This window comes from Fistularia commersonii, chromosome 36 (genome assembly GCF_037954325.1).
Source record: "Fistularia commersonii isolate RoL2024-O1a breed Wild chromosome 36, RoL_Fcom_v1.0, whole genome shotgun sequence".
Lineage (NCBI taxonomy): Eukaryota > Metazoa > Chordata > Actinopteri > Syngnathiformes > Fistulariidae > Fistularia > Fistularia commersonii.
Window position 1 is genome coordinate 6,527,805 of NC_141319.1, and position 20,934 is coordinate 6,548,738.

The 20,934-nt window shown below is 49.7% G+C and overlaps 1 protein-coding gene across 2 annotated transcripts in view; it reads left to right on the top strand.

The window, feature by feature from the left end:
- The window catches only part of bach2b (BACH transcriptional regulator 2b), a 68,197-nt gene that overhangs the window by 38,171 nt on the left and 9,092 nt on the right, over nt 1-20,934 (top strand). Inside the window, exons 1-3 of one of the 2 annotated variants that reach the window (XM_086143323.1) lie at nt 608-636; nt 6,797-7,051; nt 19,099-20,628. In XM_086143323.1, the coding sequence (XP_085999449.1) occupies nt 6,809-7,051; nt 19,099-20,628 (1,773 nt within the window). In that variant the 5' untranslated portion in view covers nt 608-636; nt 6,797-6,808. Of the gene's footprint in view, nt 1-607; nt 637-6,796; nt 7,052-19,098; nt 20,629-20,934 lie in introns of those variants that run through there. The other variant, XM_086143322.1, reaches the window with a different exon arrangement.

Consider the following 20,934-nt stretch of genomic DNA (forward strand, 5'->3'; position numbering starts at 1 on the left):
CGTCTGCAGGCCGACCAATAGGGGAAAACGGTTGGGCTCATCGTTCCTCACGCAGTCCGAAAACAGTCAAAAACGTCGCAGCCGAGGAAACTTTGTGTGTAGAAAAGATGAATCGGTCGGCCGCCGCGAGCGAATCACGCGAGCGAATCACTCGGCGGGGCGGTCCAAACCGAACAGACAAATCGGCGTTAATGTCACCCGGAGAGTTTGGCGGCGGGGGCGGCGGGGGCGGCGAGGCGGCGAGGCGAGGAGGGGGATCCAGACATGTGAAACAGCTCGGTCTATAGATAACCTCTGTGTTTCTGTCACATGTGCGGCCCGTTACCATATAAGACGGCAATATGACTCACCGCCGCTCTGACCTACTCTGTGGGAAGTCATGATTCATGCAGGCTGCATCTGAGTAGCCACGGCCCAAAAATACTCCGGCATGCCAGCGCACACACACACACACACACACAAACAAACACACACGCATACCTCACTTGCTCAGTCATACTCACACCCCCCCTCCCCCCCCTACACACACACACACACACACACACACACACATACGGGTAGGCTCCAGCGCGGCGGCTGACAGTGAGAGACGTTTGCGAGTCGTCAGGATGGACGGGATGACCGGATCTTTCTGAGGTAACGCCGCGTCACATGACCGCGTTGGAGTTTAAATGGTGTGTCGGAGTGTGCGTGTGTGTGTGTGTGTGTGTGTGCAGTCACCCCTCAGTTGTGCACGTGCGCCTGTTTGCGGGACTCGGTTCGGTTACTTCCTGGATCTCTGGATCAGAGGAGGCTCCGGGGTCATTTCTGATTGGCTGGGAGGCGGAGCCAACATAACATTTCAGTCGGACCTTTGTTTTTTTTCTGGAGTCCTAATTCGATTGGCCGCGCCGCCATCTTTGACGCCGGTGCAGATAACGATATGGGCCGACGAGGCCGGTCGAGTGGCGACGCAGACGCCGCCGTGTCGGGCGCTACCATTCGTCACCGCGGGGGTGGTGAACGGTCCCCCCGCCTTTGCATGTTCTGGAATTGGAAGCACATGACCCGGACATGTGTGATCAAACATGGCCGACAAACAGAACGCCATTATGTCTCCGCATTCCTGAGCGTGTAATCGGGGGGGGGAGGGGTCAACGCCATCGATACCGGCGACCCCGACGACCTCCTGCCGCCGGCGAGGAACTGCAACGTTTGCGCTCATGAACAGACGCCCGCTAGCTAGCTACGAGCTAGTGCATTGGCGCGGGATCTGAGAGAAAGTTAGCATTTAGCCTGCGCTAATTTAGATTTTTGCTAGATAGCTCCAACTTGTTCAGGGGGGCGGAGTCTGATGAAAGCGAGCAATTAGCCTGCGCTAATTTAGATTTTCGCTAGCTAGCTACGAGCTAGTGCAGGGGCGCGGGGTCTGAGAGAAAGCTAGCAATTAGCCTGCGCTAATTTAGATTTTTGCTAGCTAGCTACGACTAGCTCAGGGGCGCAGGGTCTGATAAAAGCTAGCAAGTAGCCTGAGCAAATTTAGATTGTCAATTGATCCGTTTTAATCACTCCACAAATACACACGCACACACACACACACACACACGTGGGCTAATGATCTATTAGCCGCTTTCTGATGATCTCAGCAGTTCTTCCAGGCTGCTGCTTCCCGACCACCCGCTGTGATTTGCTGCGCGAGCAGGTTCGTCCGGGTCGACGCTCCCGAACGGCGCTTCAGCATCCAGTAAAACAAAAAAAAAACAAAAAGAAAAAAAATTAGTGGACTTCAAACATGGCCGCCCACCTGCTGGGGAACCTTCGTTTTTCTGCCGCCAGTAGACAAATTACTTTTAAACCGACGTCCGTTTGCATGTAAACGGTCGACATAGTTGTTGATGATTTGTCAACGAAAAGAGAAAATCAAGGATTGATTTCAAAAGCAGAAAGAAATTAGGAGGTTAAGAAAAAAACAATTTAAAGGTTGAGAAATCTGATCAATTTAATGGAAAAAGGATGCAATGTGAGGAGGATGCTAAAAAAATGCTAACAGTAGCAAACACGACAAATAAATGAATTTAATTAGAAAGAAATCAGCAAGATATGCGTTTGAAATGCAGACAGAAATCGAGAGCATTTTTTTGAATTTGTGAATTATAACAAAAATACAGAATAAATCAATAAATGGAAAGATGATAAAATTAACCTTATTTTTCATGTCAAAAGAAAAAAAAGACACAAATTATGTGAAATTTATAATTAATTTTACAATCGAAATTAGAGCAAAACTAGGAGAAAAAAAAATTGTGCATCATAAAATAAAACCAAGAATTAATACAATTACAATCGCGGTGAGACCCAGTCCTGTCATCGCCATGGTAACATGGACCTGGACCCAGACGTAGAACTGTCAATCAAATCCCTCATTTGGTGAATTCCTGCCAATATCCTTATCATATTTTTCTAATTTTAGTTTTTCTTCCATTCACTACTTTACGATCAAATTTTTTGAAAATCATATTTTTTTCAGATTTTTTCTTGGAATATTTGCCAATTTTCTGAGATACAAAAATTTTGGAGATATTTTTTTTTTATTTAAAAAAAAAGATATCCAGGCCATCGGAACTCACTTCTATCAATTGGTGGAAAATTAGCTGCGCTAACAGAGAACGAGGGATTTCACTTCTTTATGTGTGAATGAATGAGTGAATCACTTTTACGTCTCTATCAGACTTGTGAATGAGAGGGCGAATGGTTGCATGTCTCAATATCTGGCCCTGTGATTGGTCCAGGGTCACCCTGCCTCTCGTCCAATGGCAGCAGAGACTCCAGCATCCCCATAGCGCAGGATTAGCATTATGGATAATGAATGAATGAATAGGAATTACTCATTCAGATTATAAAATGACAAATATAAAATGTTGTTTGTTTTTCGTCCGGCGGCTTGGCAACGTGACGCCGCGACCACAGGTTGGCGTGACGCGCTGCAGTGCGCGTTCGAGCAGGAAGTACCTGCGGCGTCACGCTCCTACGCTCGCCACACAGCTAGCGGCGGCAGTGGCGGGGTTTGCTCTCGATAGCGCCGCGGCGCTAACCCCGTTAGCATCTCCCGGCCCGGGCCTCGTGGCAGGAAGAGAGAGAGAGAGGAAGGAAGAAAGAAAGAAAGAAAGAAAACCTTCTGCCTCCATCAGCAGTTCTAATCAGGTTTCCGCCACAACCTGCTACTTTGCGGCGCGTAGCGGTGTTTGTGTGTTAGCGCCGCTAACCGTCCGATGCTAGGCGGAGGGAGGGAGGGAGGTAGAGAACGCAAGGGTCGCCCCGGACCGCATCTGGAAACGTTATTCCTGGAAAACGGGGGTCGAGATGATGGGCGAAAATATGCGCGCTAACAGCATATGTGTGTGTGTGTGTGTGTGTGTTCTGGAGTTCTGCAGATGTTCCAGTGTTTGACAGCCAGCCGCTCTGACAGGTACCGAGCATTTGTGCTGAGATGTCAACAAGCTGCAACCTGATTGGACGTCAGATTTTCCGCACAAAAAAAAAAAACCCGCTGATTGATTTGCAGTTTACTTGGGGGGGTTGGAAATAGGTCATGAGCGCGTAACACACACACACACACACATACACACATATACACACACACCCCGCTCAAAGATATGATTAGTGTTTAAGCGCTGACTGCTCCTTTACCGCTAAACCCCTGAAGGGGCTGATGAGTCCAGCGACGCCGGATCGTCCAATCAGAAGTGGCGTGAGGGCGGGCGGACGGGTTTGGCCACGCCCCCTCATGAAAGATGGTTTACGATCTACTTGTGATGCAGATACATAGACGGAAAATACTCGCCCACCGCAAGCCTATCAAATAAAAGACGTTTGCATTAAATCTCTCCTGTCTGAGTGTGTGTGTGTGTGTGTGTGTGTGTGTGTGCGTGCGTGCGTGCGTGCGTGGTTAGCAGTGTGCTACTATTGAAACCCCGCTCACTTTATCGCGAAAAGCCAATCAGATTGCAACGTTTTTGGATTATGTCCCATTTTTGTCACTAAAAGTCTTTGTGTGTGTGTGTGTGTGTGTGTGTGTGTGGTTAGCAGTCTACTAGCGCAGCTTCCCTCTGCATGTATAAAAATACATATATAGATAGATAGATAGATAGATATCCTTGTCTTCCTTAAGCCCCGCCTCCTTTTTTCAACAAGCCAATCAAATACAAGTTTCTGAAGCGGAATCCCTGTTGTCACCAAAAGTGTGTGTCCGTGTGTGTGTACGCGTGTGTGTAGATGTGTGTATCCGTGTGTGTGGTTAGCGGTCTACTAGTGCTGCTTCCCTCTGCAGATTTTCATCTCGCTGCTCCTCAAGCCCCGCCCACTTTTTGATCAGCCAATCAAATGCAAGGTTTTTAAGTTAGAGCTCCCGTCAGCAAGTCTTTGGTGCATGAGAGCGTGCATTTTTGCGTGCGTGTGTGTGTGTGTGTGTGTGTGTGTGTGTGTGTGTGTGTGTGTGTGTGTATCAGCGTGTGTGGTTAGCGGTCTCCAAGTGCTACTATTCAAGCCCCGCCTCCTTTTTCCCAACGAGCCAATCAAGTGCGAGGTTCTCACATCAAATCCCTGTTATCGAGTGTTTTGTGTGGTTGTCTGCATCTGTGTGTGTGTGTGTGTGTGTGTGTGTGTGTGTGTGTGTGTGTGTTTGTGTGTGTGTGTGTCTTGCTCCACTTCAAGCTCCATCCATTTTTTTTAAAAACCGAACAAATGCAAGATTTTTATGTAAAAGTTGTTCAGTTTAGTCGTGTGTGTGTGTGTGTGTGTGTATGTGTGTTGGCGTGTGTGTGTGTGGGTGGGGGTGTGTGTGTGTGTGCCAAAACACGTCACGCCTTTCAGTTCCGTTTCATGTTTCCTGATTTTAGATTTAAATCTTTTTTTTCTTGTTTACAATCTATTTTTCTTACATTCTGCGATTGGAAAAAAATTAATTGATCATCCAGAAATCCATAATCAGTACCTCGATCGGTTCGGGTCCGACCATATTTCTAATCATTTTGAAATTTGATTTCACGGGCCGCAAATTAACCGCCAACTCGTCATGCGACCATCCAGGGAATCCTCAGAAAAATTAATGTTTATTGATTTATTGATCTTCAGGGAATAAACGGCTGATCGGGACGTTCAACTTTCGCTCATGTTTTTGGAAAATCCTGTCTCCTTCGAGGCTCGACACAAAAAAAAAAGCATCTCCAAGTGAGACGATTGAACTCAGAGTTGTGAGAAAGTAATAATAACATAGTAAAAACACAGTAATAGCGTAGTAATAACATAGTAATAACAATAACGCTATATTTATTTTACACTCGGAGGAGAAAGATGGCCACCGTGACTGATTTATGACCTCTTCTAGGAGGCAGGTTAAATTAATGAATGAATCTTTAGATTTAAAAATGAAAGGAGCTCCTTGTGAAAACGTCCAGGAGCTTCATCACGAGATCCCTGAGGCGTCCAGACCTCCGACTGTCCGTTTTTAAACATCTCAGTTCATTTTCTTTTAAATTTAATAGATTTAAAAATCATCACCCTGCACCTTGTCACCCCCTCCTCCGCCCTCGTGACCGTTCATTTCATTTCCTACCAATTTTCTGATTAGCGCTCAGTCGCGGGTCGGGGGGGCGAGTGTGTCGTGGACTGAAGGGGTAAAAAGAGTTCACAAAGTTTGGTTTAAATGAATAAATGACCGCCTTTATGATAAAACAACTGTATGTTTCTTTAGTCGATGTCTCACGTTACCGTGCATCAAGCAAGACGGCCGTGTAAAAAGCCAGCAAATTTATTTCTTAAAAATGAACGTCTGTATGATGAATGAATGATAAAATAATGTGTCAAATTTATTTTTTAAAAATGAACGTCTGTATGATGATTGAATTATAAAATGTTATGTCAAATTTATTTTTTTGAAAATGAATGTCTGTATGATGAATGAATGATAAAATATTATGTCAAATTAATTTTTTCAAAAATTAACGTCTGTACGATGAATGAATTATAAAATATTATGTCAAGTTTATTTTTTGAAAAATGAACGTCTGTATGATGAATGAATGATAAAATAATATGTCAAATTGATTTTTTAAAAATGAACGTCTGTATGGTGATTGAATTATAAGATATTTTGTCAAAGTTATTTTTTAGAAATTAACGTCTGTATGATGAATGAATGATAAAATATGTCAAATTTATTTAAAAAAAATGAACGTCTGTATGATAAATGAATGATAAAATATTATGCCACATTTATTTTTTAAAAATTAATTTAAAAGTTCATAAAGTTATGTTTTGAAAATGATTGAATGAATGTGTTGCTGCAGTCCAGGAATCTTCCATGTCTGCTGAGCGGAGGGGGGGGGTTATGTAAAAAGTTATGTTTGAAAAACAAACAAACAAATAAATGAATGAATACTTGTGTGACAAAACATATCACTGAAGTCCAGCTTTCACTTCCGCATACACGTGCACGGGCGTGGGCGGGGTCACAACCCCCGCGACCTCTGACCCCGCTCCCCCCCCCGCATATCCCCACATTTGGTCCGACCCGGGAGTTTAAACCGCGAGCAGCTTCCCGCCGACTTTTCCTCTGTTTTTTTTTTTTAAACGTCCACACGTGCATGCGTGTATCAAACCCCTGTTCCTGCATGTGTGTGTGTGTGTGTGTGTGTGTGTGAGGGCTTAGTAAGCGCAGCCGTCACTCAGGCCTGCATATGTGGAATCATGACGCTGATGTCAGCCCGGCGGTACGCGCTGGACGGCAACCTAAACCCCTCCGCTGTGCTTGTGTCTCCAGGGCGTGAGCGGTATGTCCGTGGATGAGAAGCCCGAAGCCCCCATGTACGTTTATGAGTCCACGGTCCATTGTACCAACATCCTCCTCTGCCTCAACGACCAGCGGAAGCAGGACATCCTGTGCGATGTGACCGTCCTGGTGGAAGGCAAGGAGTTCCGCGGGCACCGCGCCGTGCTCGCCGCCTGCAGCGAGTACTTCCTGCAGGCGCTGGTGGGCCCGGCGGAGAATGGCCTGGTGGTCAGCCTGCCTGAGGAGGTACGTCCGCCGCTAATGCCGGGGGTTATTTAGCTTGAAGAATAAAGAAAAGCATACCGGGCTATTCCCTTGCTAACGCTAACTCACGTTTCGCGGTTATGTCGGCGTCTCCCGAGTGTTTTTACGTGAAACGTTTCTTGCACGAACGGGTTTGTTTACATTCGCCACGTACTGCCCTGTGCTACATTAGCTTTCTTTGGTTTGCGTTGTTTTGTTTATTTGAACTCTTTGCCCTTCGTTTTGGCTCTCAGGCATGAGTCTTTTTATTTTCTCACTTGAACTTGTTTTTATGACCTTGATTATGATTTCACCTCTGTGTTAGCATTGGCGAATGGCAGCATGTGACTCGAGCTTAGCATCTCACCTGATGGGCCAGTGGATTAGCATGTTAGCAGGACAGAACCCATTCAAGCGGCAGCTGTTTCCATGGCGATGGGTCCTTTCCCCCCCTTGCTAAGGTGCTCCTCAAAGATGCTAGCTTGTGGGCTAAGCGTTTTTACGTGAAACGTTTCTTGCACGTCGTCACGCGGCGCCGCACGAGGAAAGGCTTTGTTTTCATTCGCCACGTACTGCCCTGTGCTACATTAGCTTTCTTTGGTTTGCGTTGTTTCATTTATTTGAACTCTTTGCCCTTGGTTTTGTCTCCCAGGCATGAGTCTTTTTATTCATTTCTCATTTGAACTTGTTTTTTACGACCTTGATTATGATTTCACCTCTGTGTTCACATTGGCGAGTGGCAGCATGTGACTCGAGCTTAGCATCTCACCTGATGGGCCAGTGGATTAGCACGTTAGCATAACAGAACCCATTCAAGTGTCAGCTGTTTCCATGGCGATGGGTCCTTTCCCCCCCCCTTGCTCAGATGCTCCCCAAAGATGCTAGCTTGTGGGCTAAGCGTCTGGAGCTTGACAGGTGTCTCCCTTTCCCTGTCACTTCCTGAATTTCAAGTCAAGCAGTTGAGGGGGTGAAGGGGGCGGGGCTTATGGCATCCTGGGCAGGTGATTGGGCCCTCCATCAGAAGTGACATTAATCGAGGTTACACGCTTATTGCTCGCTATGCTAATCAAGCTACTCGAATCGTGCTAATCGCGTCCATTATGCTAACGCTCTGCTTTTGTATCGCCTCAACTTGGCAAGCTAAGAGACAGCTGCGGTTGCCATGGCGATCCAACCATCTTTCTCGTGGATGCGGTTGCCGTGACGCCGCCTCACGTTCGTCGCGATCAGGGATGTCAGGCCTTTAATTTGACGCATCGCGCGCGCGGTGTCGCCTTTACCGAGCGTCGTTTGCCTAATTAGCGCCCGTCAGCCGCGGCGCAGCTAGCGCTTTTCCCCACGCCGGATCTACGCCCAACGTGACCCCGATAAAAGCGCCCCCTTCTGACGCAGAAAACGGGGCGCGCAGCGACACGGCTGTCACTGAAGAAGAAGAAGAAGAAGAAGAAGATGAAGAAGAGGAAGGAAGTCGGATTGTCGTCTCATGTAGAAAGAGCATCGCGGCTTTATTTTTTCCCTTTTTCCTTCCTTTTCCTTCTTAACTCAAAGCCCTGTGGCGTCGAGCTGCTCCCCCCCTTCCATCACTCCTCCTGCACATGAATCATTCATGAGTTATTTTTTTTCATCCCCTCTCTCAGGTGTGAGATGGAGGTGTGGAAAAGTAACATCTTCTTGACAGCTAGAAGTGGGGGGAGAAGACGTTGAGAGAGAAGAGTCTTACAAAGCTCATCGTTCCTCTCGTCTACTCGGACCGTTCCTGTGTCCGTCTTTGCTGAGGAGGAACTTTCGCTTTTTCTTTTTGTTTCTTCTTGGCGTTCCTCTCGCCCGACTTGCTGAGGAAGTCGCTGCTCCTCGTGCACCTCTGGGGTTCCTCCCTGCACCTCCTTCAGGAGAAGATCTCTGCCTGCACCTCCTTCCAGCAGACCGACTCCCAGAATTGTTGCTTTTGTGACGCTAGCAGCCCACGATACGCCGACTCAACAACTCATAATATTATCTACATATATATACATACAGTGGACCCTCGCTACTTTGCTTTTTTTCCGCAATTTATCGTTTTTTTTGCAGTGTTTGAACTTTTTTTTTTCCATATTCTAGCCTAACCGTACTTGGTATGCTATTGGCTGATGTTCCGTTCCTCATGTTGATTGGTTCATGGAGAAAAGTAGCTGATCTCCTTGTCGGTTGTCCCCAGCATACATGTCCTGGTCCACTTCACTGCCGTTCACGTAAGCGTGAATACTGTCCACTTTGTGCTGTTTAGTTTGTGAAAGTGTCTCTATTTTTTTTGCGATACCACCACGCTTTACAATGCCTGCTAAACGCCAAGCAAAAGTGTTTAGTGTTCTGTATGGGCGTGGGAAGCGTTAATACAGTCGATGGTGGGTTGCAGGAGGTTCATAAAGGTTTGTTGAGCGTTAATATATCTGTAAATACCATCAAAATGATCACATCTCCACTTCTTCTTCTTCGTCCTTGGGCTTTCCCCTCAGGGGTCACCACAGCGAATCAACCCACTCCATCTAACCCTATTCTTGGTATCCTCCTCTCTCACGCCGGCTACTCTTCTCTCACTACCTCCATAAATCCTCTCTTTGGTCTTCGTCTGGACCTCCTGCCTTGCAGCTCCACCTTCAGCAACCTTCAACCCAGATCTTCACCACGGTTTGGACATGAACAGAGGAGTGTCCATGTCCAAACCATCTCAGCCATTACTTTGTCTCTGTCATACATGTCCTGCACCCCATGACAAATTCTTCTTTTCCTTAGGACTTTTCCCTACCAGTACATTCACTCTTTCTCCTCCGTCCATGACCAAATCATCTCTGACCTTCTCTCCAAAACATCTACCATGTGCCGTCCCTCTGATGGACTCATTCCTGGTCCCCTCCATCCTGGTCGCTCCCAAAGAGAACCTCAACATCTTCATCTCTGCGACCTCTAGTTCTGCCTCCTGTCTTTTGGTAATTTTTTCTAGACCATACAGCATCACTGGTCTCACCACTGTCTTGTACACCTTTCCTTTTATTCTGGCTGATAGTCCTCCATCTTCTAACCTCTTGATCACCACTCCCTGTAGCCTCACCGTTCCACCCGGGTTCCTCTCATTCACACACATATATTCAGTCTTCCTGAGATTAACCTTCATTCCCCTCCTTTCCAGAGCATACCTCCACCTCTCTAGATGTTCCTCCACCTGATCCCTGCTCTCACTACAGATCACAATGCCATCTGCAAACATCCGTCTCTACTTTGGGGTCTTGGAACATAACTCCCGCGAAAAGTGAAGGTCCACTGTATATTTTTTATGTATTTTCACTATGACTATAAGCAATATATTTTATTGTTTTACACGCCATGAGTTTGTTTTATCTAAATTTAATATAGCTCTTCTTCTTATTTAGCCTTTTGCTAATAGTGTGTGCTACAATCGTGTAGCGCAGGATTTTCCCTTCGCATTTCCGCGGTCAGTGAACGACGGCATGCTGCCTTGCGTCCCGAAGCATTCGCCCCTTTTACGGGGACGGCGGCGAGGGGTTTGGGGGAAGAGGGGGTTCAGCTAACTGCTGCCAACTCTGTACTGCGTCACATCGTAGTGGCAGCTTTAAGCTAACGTGCCGTGTCTGGCTTCAGTGTGACAAAGGCCACATTGGAAAGGCATGGAACAGGGGGTTGGAAGAAGAGGAGGAGGAGGTGGGGGTTGAGATGAAGACCACCTCCCCCGCCTCTCAAGGCCCTCGCCGCCCCCGGAGTAGCCGCGGCAGGCGCGGGTGACATCATCTATATCTAATGTGATTGTATGCTCATAAGGGGGGGAGGGCAAGAAGAAGCAGAAGAAGAAGGAGGAGGAGGCAGCTTCATCAAGGGCCTTTGTGAGCATCACATCATGGGGAGGAGTGGAGTCGGGACAATCCCGCTCTATCCTGGCGGCGCTGGCCTCCCGTCCGGCCCCTCAAGGAGGAAGGATCCGCGGCAAAGCGGGGTCACGTTGAGCGCCGCCACTCGTGTTTCTCCGCGTCATGTTTCCCCGGGAGTCGCCGAACAAAAGGGGGGATTCATAAGAACAGCCGCGGCGCAAGGAGGAACCGCAGGGAGGAGGAGTTGCGTTGGAGGAAGCAGGGAAGGATGGTGGTGGTGGGGTTCTTCTGGAGAGAGGCAGGCGTCATCTAGAGAAAAGTTGGCCCAGGGAGTTGATGGTTGGAGGATGTTGGTGCCGATACCCATCGTCCTTTGCAGGCGGTGGGTCGCAGGAAGGTACCGGGGCCATCCCCAAACCCCCCTCTTCCTCAAGTTCACATTTGCATTCCAATGAATGAATCTGCTGCTCGTTTGCATTTCCTTCTCTTCCTCCAGGGGTTGCCGCTTCAATTTAACTCTTTTCTTTGCATCCTTTTCTCGCACACCGACTCACTTCCCGTCCCTTTCTCGCTCCACCCGTACATCAACACTTTGTTCGGACTCTTATTCTGAAGATACGGGCCGTAATGGCGAACAGTTGCCTTATTGATGAGGCTTAGAAGAAGTGGAAAATTGAGTTTGTCCTCACGGTGGTCACGTCCCCCCCGCGGCGGGAAGAGGGGTATTAAATTTTCTGCCCGTTAAATCCAGAGATTTCCGTGAAGAGAGTACCTCCAAATGAGTCCGGAAAAGGATACGCAATCCCGTCAACTTACATTCAAACGTCATCACGGCACAAGCCTTGTTCCAGTATGGAGTCGTACTCCTCACCAAAGTCCACATCCCCAATGCCCCCAATGATAGATGACTCCGATTCTGGCTCCGCTGATGGTCGGTATTGACTCCACCTCAGTCGGCACGTCAAGAGGTCGACTCCGCTTACTTCAGCGGGGTTTTGAGGAGGTCCTTGTGGAGGCCCTTGAAGCACCAAAGTGCAGCTTCAGGCCCTGATGATAGCTCAGGAAAGAGGACTTCTTTGGGAAGTCACGCATCCAGGACAGGTGAAATAGTGGCTTCAAGACTTTTTTTTTTTTTTGTCGTAGCCTCAACCGATGAATGGCAAATTGTGGTGAAATAGCAGAATTTCACAAGCATACCGCAAAGAAGCCAGAATGGAACTCATCGCGCATTGAATCATTGCCGACCCGAACTATGATGATCAGCTCGACTCCATATCCAACTTCGGGTGTTGCTATGACAATGTTTACTTTTCGGAAATGTGCCTGGATTCTTTTCCTCTTCCACGCTCATTTGAAGCTACTCCCTTGTACTCGCCTCTGTTTTCCATATATATGTCATTTCTGCTGCAGTCTTTACTCTCGAAAGGACACGATGGAGTTTGTTTGCCTTTGACGGCTCCCTCTATGTATCGCTATTCCTGTCGGGGCCAAACCCACAGCTCTGACATAGTTGAGGTACATCTGAACTCATTTTTGAACGTATTCATTTTCTCCCCGCAGTTTCGCCTGCGCTTCGGCATCTGTGACACGTAGCATACCTGACCGTCGAGTCTGTTCGGATGATCTCGGGGGTCGACGAGACGCCGATCCAGATCAAACCGCTGATGGGGGCTAATCTGTGGGGCCCTTCATCGGGACTCCCATCACACGTGCAGCCTGGCGGACAGATGGCAGGGGAACAGGAGCCAGGAATAGAGCCCTTCAAGATGAGGGGGGCAGGGCGCTAGAAGGCGAAGCTGCAGAGAGGGGAGCGCTGGCGCTAATTCCAACCCCCCTCCTCCCTCCAGCAGGGGGTCTCTGTTTACCAGCACCAGGATACGTCTCAACCCATAATCTGAAGTAGGGAGATGCTGGTGTCTTTGTCTAAGAGGAGCATCATTAGCCTTTAGCTTCCTCACTGGGGCGCAAAAGGGCTGCGTCCGACAGGCGCGGAAGAACCGAACTTGAGCTTAATTCTGCCCGTCACGTATAAATCTCATTCGAATTGAAACCCTCTTACGATGGTCTGGTCGGAGCGAAGCCACCCAAACAGTATCTCAGACGCGGCAGAGGGTTGGGTCATGTCCTCCACGGCGTCTGGCCCACGCCGTAAGCCGTCCCAGCGAGCGGATTAGGACGTACACTATCAGATTTAATCCACTGTCGAGGGAGGGTGCCGGGGGTCTGCTTACCCAGGGATGTCAGGGCTGCCTCTGCTGTCGCTGAGAAAGACGCTTTCCTTATGTTTCCGAATGGGTTCGGTGCGCTGTGGAGCGGCGCCACTTTTCCCTGCGCTAACACTTTCCGCAACCCGCCGCTGACCTTTGAATCGGCGCTAATCGGCCAATTTACCGGGCCGTCGTACTTTCGCTTGACACCAGAGCTCAAATGTGGAGTAGCAGGCCAACGCTGACTTGTGATGCTGATTTGACCATATTAGCTGTTTCATGCTAGCATGCGCAGAGGATGTAGGGGCAACGCAAACAACTCCTCAATCCAGGTTCAAATTTTTCACGCTCTGAAATCACTCTGATAATATCTCCCATAATATTTGCTACTGCGCAACCCATGCTAAGGGGTTACGATTTTGCAAGGATGCTAATGTCATTGACCAGATGTCAAGCTAACATCGGGCGCTTCCGTCGCAACGTGTTACCATTATTGACCTGTGAGTCCCAATAGCTACCCAACACGCGAGGGCTAGCTAGATGTAACTCACTGACTGGCATGATAGCTAACGCTAGCCATAGACAAATGATCTTGTCGGAATCATGCTGGAGGCAGAACATCAATGATACCCGAGGTCCTCCTCCGACGCAGTGTTAAACACACACCAATTGAAAGACCGTGACCAATTGTGTGTGTGTGTGTGTGTTTGTGTGTTTTGCTGCACATTTGAAAACTATGAAATCACTTGGAGACACGCGGTCACGTCCCTGCGGCGCATTAGCGGACGGGATTGTGTGAAGTTTCCACGCCGACACCAGTCGGGATAAAAGGCCCCTGCACAGAAGCTGGTTAGCGGTTTAGCCCGCCGGATGCTAACCGCCACTCTTACGGTTTATTTTTCACGGGTGGCGGGGGACGTTCCGCTCCATTTAGCGTAAAAGGAAAAGTTGTGACAAGCTATTTAATGGAGTCGCCGAGTGAGACGGTAATTAGCCGTCAACGCTAGCGATTTGATGCTAACACCCCCTGGCTGGAGTATCACGTTACTGCAAGATGCAGGTAAAGCGAAGGGAAACTTGCCTTGCTCCTGCAGGTGAGGTGGTTCTTTGGCCCTTGGAAGGGGTGCTAAGGCTACAACCCACCTGCTACATCAGGACCCGGGATGTGCATTAGCATTAGCGGCCTCATTAGCATGCGCCGCCGCACCAGAATCCACAGAAGAGCGCTTGAATAAAGTAGGTGAAAAGATGGATGGACTCGTTGTGGTCCGGCCATCGATGGTTTTGGATCGCTTTATCAAGCGATGACAACACTGAGAGCCACATTGCGGCCAATGACGGCAGAGGGGAGGGGTCACATGACCGCAAGGGGTTGGGGGCGGGGCTTAACCAGGATCTGCCCTGCTGATGAATCCATCCGATCTCCAGTGTTTCGAACGGCAGAAATGAATGCCGAGAACGTCGTGGCAGGTATCATGATGAGGATAAACTGCAAAACTGCAACAACCCCCCTCCGTGGCTATATATTACCACACACACACACACACACACACACACACACACACACACCTTCATTAGGTGTGGGGCGAGTAAAGACACACTCCCGCCGGCGGCAGCTGCTGAGACCAGCTGAAAATAGATCCCTGGTTCGCTCAGCACTTTTCCTCCTGCAGCCCCGCTGTGTGTGTGTGTGTGTGTGTGTGTGTGTGTGTGTGTGTGTGTGTGTGTGTGTGTGTGTGTGTGTGTGTGTGTGTGTGTGTGTGTGAGAAGGGCGTTACCTGAGGGTGAGTTTGCTCGCGTCGGGATCAGATCAGATCAGACCCTCAGCTCCCTTGAGAGAACCTGGACAGTTCACCTGTCAATCACAGGGGACACCTGTCAATCACAGGATCACCTGTCAATCACAGGATCACCTGTCAATCACAGGATCACCTGTCAATCAAAATGCCACATAGTGTTGACTCCAGTAGAGTCTCCAGTGGACCCACTGACCATTTCCTGTATCACCATTTTTCTTTTCATAATCGCAGCAGAATTAGATTAAACTAGTTAATAAAGATCTTGATCAGGTCCTGCACCTCCTGGTTTCCAGGTGTGGAGATCCTGAAGAAGCTCCTCAGAGAACCATCGCCACTCATTATTGACAAAAATAAAACCCCCTAATAGCTCCTCCGGTTGATGCTTGCAAGGTGACTCTTGGAGGACGTCTCCAACCTAGGTGGTGGAGAAGGTGGAGGCTCCTCATTGACCTTCCTGGTTGGAACTGCAGGTGCTGGCAGGCTGCAGGGGGGCTGGAGGCGGGCGGTGGACGTGGATGTAGATGTAGGAATCAAAATCGATGACGGCGTCTCGGGAGCGTTTAATGGTGATGCCAGCGATAAAACGACGGCGGGCGGCGATGCAGAGCGGCGCCCCAGTTCATCATCGCACCGTTTACGGCCCAGAAGGCGGTGTTCACATTGGGTGGGTTCATTACAGAGGCCACACGTGTGTGTGTGTGTGAGTGTGTGTGTGTGTGCGTGTGTGAGTGTGTGCGCGCAAGCTAATGTTCTGGAGCTGCAAAGGCGTATGTGCTGCGCTCATCAGTCGAGAGGATAGCCTTCCCCCTCCCCCCAATCTGTCACACTGGAGCACGTACTCCCACCCACCCATTTAATACCCTCACACACACTCACACACACACACACCATCCCCCCTCACGGATATGGAGTCAGCAGCTTCTTGCTAACAATGACTGATGCTCATGGAGGGCTCGGATGGTTGGGCACTGCAGAGATGGAGGTACTACACGTACCATACCCTGCAGTGGAGTACAGAGTAGTACTGCGAGTACTTCGGGTACCGGGGTGGGATAGGAGGAGGCTCTACTGACGGTGAAGGGGTCACGTAGAACGTTCCACGGTGGTTCAAGGAAGATACAGTGATTGGAAGGGACTCTGGGTGGAGCTCCTTCCTTGCAGCAAGGTGTCCAGCTCATCTTCTTCCGCCTGGTTTCCCTCCAGGTTCTCTTGAGAGGAACGAGAGGTTGGACGGTTGGACGTCTCCGTATGACCCTTCCAGTGTAAACCACACCTCTCGCCCCAAGCAGTCATTCAGGTTCAAAGGGATGGCGCTGTTGAGGGAACAGCAGGAAAACCTTCAGCTCCGTGTTCCATCAACCAGAGCAGAGACTGGATCTCAATCCACCCCCCCAAAAAAAAAGATCTCATTGCAATATTTATGCAGAAACTTGTTTTCTTTTGGTTCCCCGAGTTCCTTCTTGCCCCCCTTCGGTCCACTAACACCCCATTGTGCGACACGTTGGTCTTATCACGCCTTCAGAGGGAATCCCCGCAACATCTCATCGCAATATTTATGCAGAAACTTGTTTTCTTGTGGTTCCCCGAGTTCCTTCTTGCCCCCCTTCGGTCCACTAACACCCCATTGTGCGACACGTTGGGTCTTATCACGCCTTCAGAGGGAATCCTCGCAACATCTCATCGCAATATTTATGCAGAAACTTGTTTTCTTGTGGTTCTCCGAGTTCCTTCTTGCCCCCCTTCGGTCCACTAACACCCCATTGTGCGACACGTTGGTCTTATCACGCCTTCAGAGGGAATCCCCGCAACATCTCATCGCAATATTTATGCAGAAACTTGTTTTCTTGTGGTTCCCCGAGTTCCTTCTTGCCCCCCTTCGGTCCACTAACACCCCATTGTGCGACACGTTGGGTCTTATCACGCCTTCAGAGGGAATCCTCGCAACATCTCATCGCAATATTTATGCAGAAACTTGTTTTCTTGTGGTTCTCCGAGTTCCTTCTTGCCCCCCTTCGGTCCACTAACACCCCATTGTGCGACACGTTGGTCTTATCACGCCTTCAGAGGGAATCCTTGCAACATCTCATCGCAATATTTATGCAGAAACTTGTTTTCTTGTGGTTCCCCGAGTCCCTTCTTGCCCCCCTTCGGTCCACCAACACCCCATTGTGCGACACGTTGGTCTTATCACGCCTTCAGAGGGAATCCCCGCAACATCTCATCGTAATATTTATGCAGAAACTTGTTTTCTTGTGGTTCTCCAAGTTCCTTCTTGCCCCCCTTCGGTCCACTAACACCCCATTGTGCGACACGTTGGTCTTATCACGCCTTCAGAGGGAATCCTCGCAACATCTCATCGCAATATTTATGCAGAAACTTGTTTTCTTGTGGTTCCCCGAGTTCCTTCTTGCCCCCCTTCGGTCCACTAACACCCCATTGTGCGACACGTTGGTCTTATCACGCCTTCAGAGGGAATCCTCGCAACATCTCATCGCAATATTTATGCAGAAACTTGTTTTCTTGTGGTTCCCCGAGTTCCTTCTTGCCCCCCTTCGGTCCACTAACACCCCATTGTGCGACACGTTGCTTCTTATCACGCCTTCAGAGGGAATCCGCTTCTAATTGCCTTCTGGAGTCTTTGGGGGCTTTGATTTGAAGGGGCGGGGGTTGAGTTTTGGCAACCGAAAGCGGCGGCGAGAACAGCCCCCCCCTCCTTCACCTCCCCGTTGGCGCTGAGTGTCAACAACAGCAGAGGGGAGCCTTCTGCAGGCTCAGGAGTTTACCTAATTATCTGGCATTAAGTCTAAATGGAGGGCTTCCCTCTATCATCCCTCGCCACATGGCCACGGCGGGGGGCGGAGGAGGAGGCGGGGTCGGACGGTGGCGAGGAGGGCGGGGGAGGGATTAGCCTGCGTCTTACAAACCATTAGGCTTTGCAGGCACTTGACCCGAGGACGCGGAGCGGCGGCGCAGGACGCCAGGCGGCAGGGTCACGGCCCGGCGGCGGCGGTAAACAAGTGGCCGACTCCGGGTTGGAACGGTGGAGGCGGTGCGGAGAGAAATAAACACTAGAAACTGCGAAAAGGGAAGAAATCAGGGCTGAAAACAAGAAGCACTTTTTTTTTTTTTTTTTTTAAATCAAATAGTTGAATTTATCTGAGGATTTATTTGGTCACAATTCTGTTTATTTCTTAATTGAATCTATTGATTCATTTATTTTATTATTCTATTTAGCAATTTTTAAATGTATTCATTTATTTATTTTTTTAACTTTTGAACATCTTTATTTACTTACTTTTATATTTTATTTATTAAGTATCTTTATATCAATCTTTTCTTTCATTCTCTCTGTTTATTTATTTTTCTATCAATGTATTTATGTATGTTTTTTTAGTTTTTATTAATTTATCTATCTATCCATTCATTCATTTTTTTAATCTTTTTATTTCTGTCTTGATATATTTACCCATCCACTTATTTTTTATCTATCCATCTATTTATCTTATCTTTTCAGTAATTCTTTTCTCCATCCATTTATTTATGTTTAGTTATTTACTTATTCATTTATTTATCTATCAATATTTTATTTACCAGTATATTTATTAATTCGTTTTTATATATGTTTTTATTTGTTTATCTATCTATCTATTTATGTATTCTTTCATTCATTCATTTATTTAGTTTTCCTTATTTTATTATAGAATTTATTTATTTACCACTGATATTTATCTATTCATTTCTTTTTATTTTTGTATTGATTTATCCACCCATCTGTGTACCATCCATTCACTCAATCGTTCCTTCATTCGTTTATTTATTTTGCATTTATTTATATTTTCTTTTATTCAGCTTACGGTGCGACGCTTCCCCTCCTCTGCGATAAATCAACCCCGATAAACAGGAACGGGACGGACGTCCTACGTTGGAGTGGGGGGGGTCGGGGGTCGGGGGTCAGGGGTCGCGGGTCGGGCCGCATGGCGTGCAGGCGGCGGGAACAAGGCCCGACAACGGTTCTTATTCAGCGCCGCATAGAAAGTCCAGCGCCGACCCGCTGAAACAGATTAGCTGGTACTTTGCTGTGTTTGTTTACGGCGGTAGGAGCTGTCGGGTTGTCTCAGCACACTCCGGGGGCCGCGAACAATGGCGGCGCTGATGCTAATGCTGGCAATTTCCCTGTTTTTTTGCAGGTCACTGCCAGGGGATTCGCCCCATTGTTGCAGTTTGCCTACACGGCTAAGCTGTTACTCAGCAGAGAAAACATCCAGGAGGTCATCCGCTGTGCCGAATTCCTGCGCATGCACAACCTAGAGGACTCTTGCTTCCGCTTCCTGGAGGCCCAGCTGCGCAGCGAGGAGGACGGGCTGTCGCGTTGCCAGAAGAAGGCGGCGGCGGCGGCGGAGGCGGCGGAGGCCGACCACTCGGAGGACGAGAGCATGCAGCCGGAAGCCGAGAGGCCCGCCTCCCCGAGGGCGCAGCGCTGCGCCGACACCCTGGCCTCCTTCCGGCGCCCCGAAGACGACCGCCTCGTGGACGCCGTCCCCGGCGGCTTCGCGGACGGCCGTCTGGACTTCGACCGCCACCGGGGGTCGGACCTGCCGCGGTGCCCCAAGTACAGGAAGTACCAGTGGGCCTGCAACAAGCACAATAACGACACCTCCTCAGACACCAGTACCTCAGGTTTCCCAAGCACATTTAAGGAGAGCGGCGCGGGCGGCGCGGCGCCGGGCCGAGAGCGTCCGCCGCTAGCGCAGATCAAGGTGGAGCCGCAAGCGGAGGAAGAAGCCGCGTCGCTGTGCCTGTCGGGGGACGAGCGGGACGTCAGGGATCAGGACGGCGCCGTGGCCATGGAGATGGACGGCCCGGCGTCGGCGGAGAGGAGCAAGAGGAGCAAGTCCCCCCCCTGCCTCCGAGCCTTCTTCAAGACGGCGGCGGACCTTCCCGATCTGCCCGACGCGTCGCAGCAGCTACTCGCCAACAGACTGGTCTGCCCCCAGGACAAAGGAAACTCTCAGGGAGATCACAAAAAAGACTTCAGGCCTTTCCCTGGGGAGCTGGGCCTGTCCGTTACGTCCCCGAAGGAGGTGGACGGGTTCCCCGCCGGATTGTCCCTCAAGTCCGCCTCCTGCGACGGCGTCTGCAAGCAGGAGTCGGAGCTGGACCGCCGCAGCGTCATATTTTCCTCAGGGGCCTGCAACCGTCTGGGAACCCCGGCGCATTCCTACCCCGGCGGCAACTCCTTGGAGGCGGAGCTCTCCGAGCACATGGCGAAAGGCATGTGGGCCGGAGCCAGCCAGTCCCTCCCCGCCTCCCAGAACTATTCCCCGAGCGCCGCCTCCTCCGAGTCCCAGCTTCCGTGCCGCCCGCGGCCCAACACCAGCTGCCCAGTGCCAATCAAAGTGTGCCCGCGCTCGCCGCCGTGCGAGACTCGCACCCGGACGTCCAGCTCCTGCTCCTCGTACTCCTACGCCGAGGACGGCAGCGGGGGCTCCCCCTGCAGCCTGCCCCAGTTCGAGTTCTCCTCCTCGCCGTGCTCCAACGTGGTGCGCTGCCTCAACGCCGACCAGCAGGAGCAGAGCGTCGGCGCCGACGCCCTCTTCGGCCCCGTGCGGCCCAAGATCAAGTGCGAGCAGTCGTACGGCACCAACTCCAGCGACGAGTCCGGTTCCTTCTCCGAGGGCGACAGCGAGTCGTGCCATGTGCAGGAGCGCGGCCCGGAGGTGAGCATACCGTACCGTAAGCTAATGATATCACGCTGGCCCCGCCCCCTACAGGTCCCCCGCTAGTAGCCATTAGCTATCGAGACTGAGACATCCCCTCTCTCTGGGATTCGCTGGATTTGCTAGCGTAGCGTAGCATAACATGGTGTAGCGAGCTCTCCACACGGACCAGTTCTGGTTCTCACAGGTTATAAATACATGTCCAGTACGCCCAGTATTTTAGGGCAGTCAAGGAACAAATAACACCAATACCACTAAATACTACAGTACTACAAAGTATGGGTACCAATTCAGTACCTTTAGAGG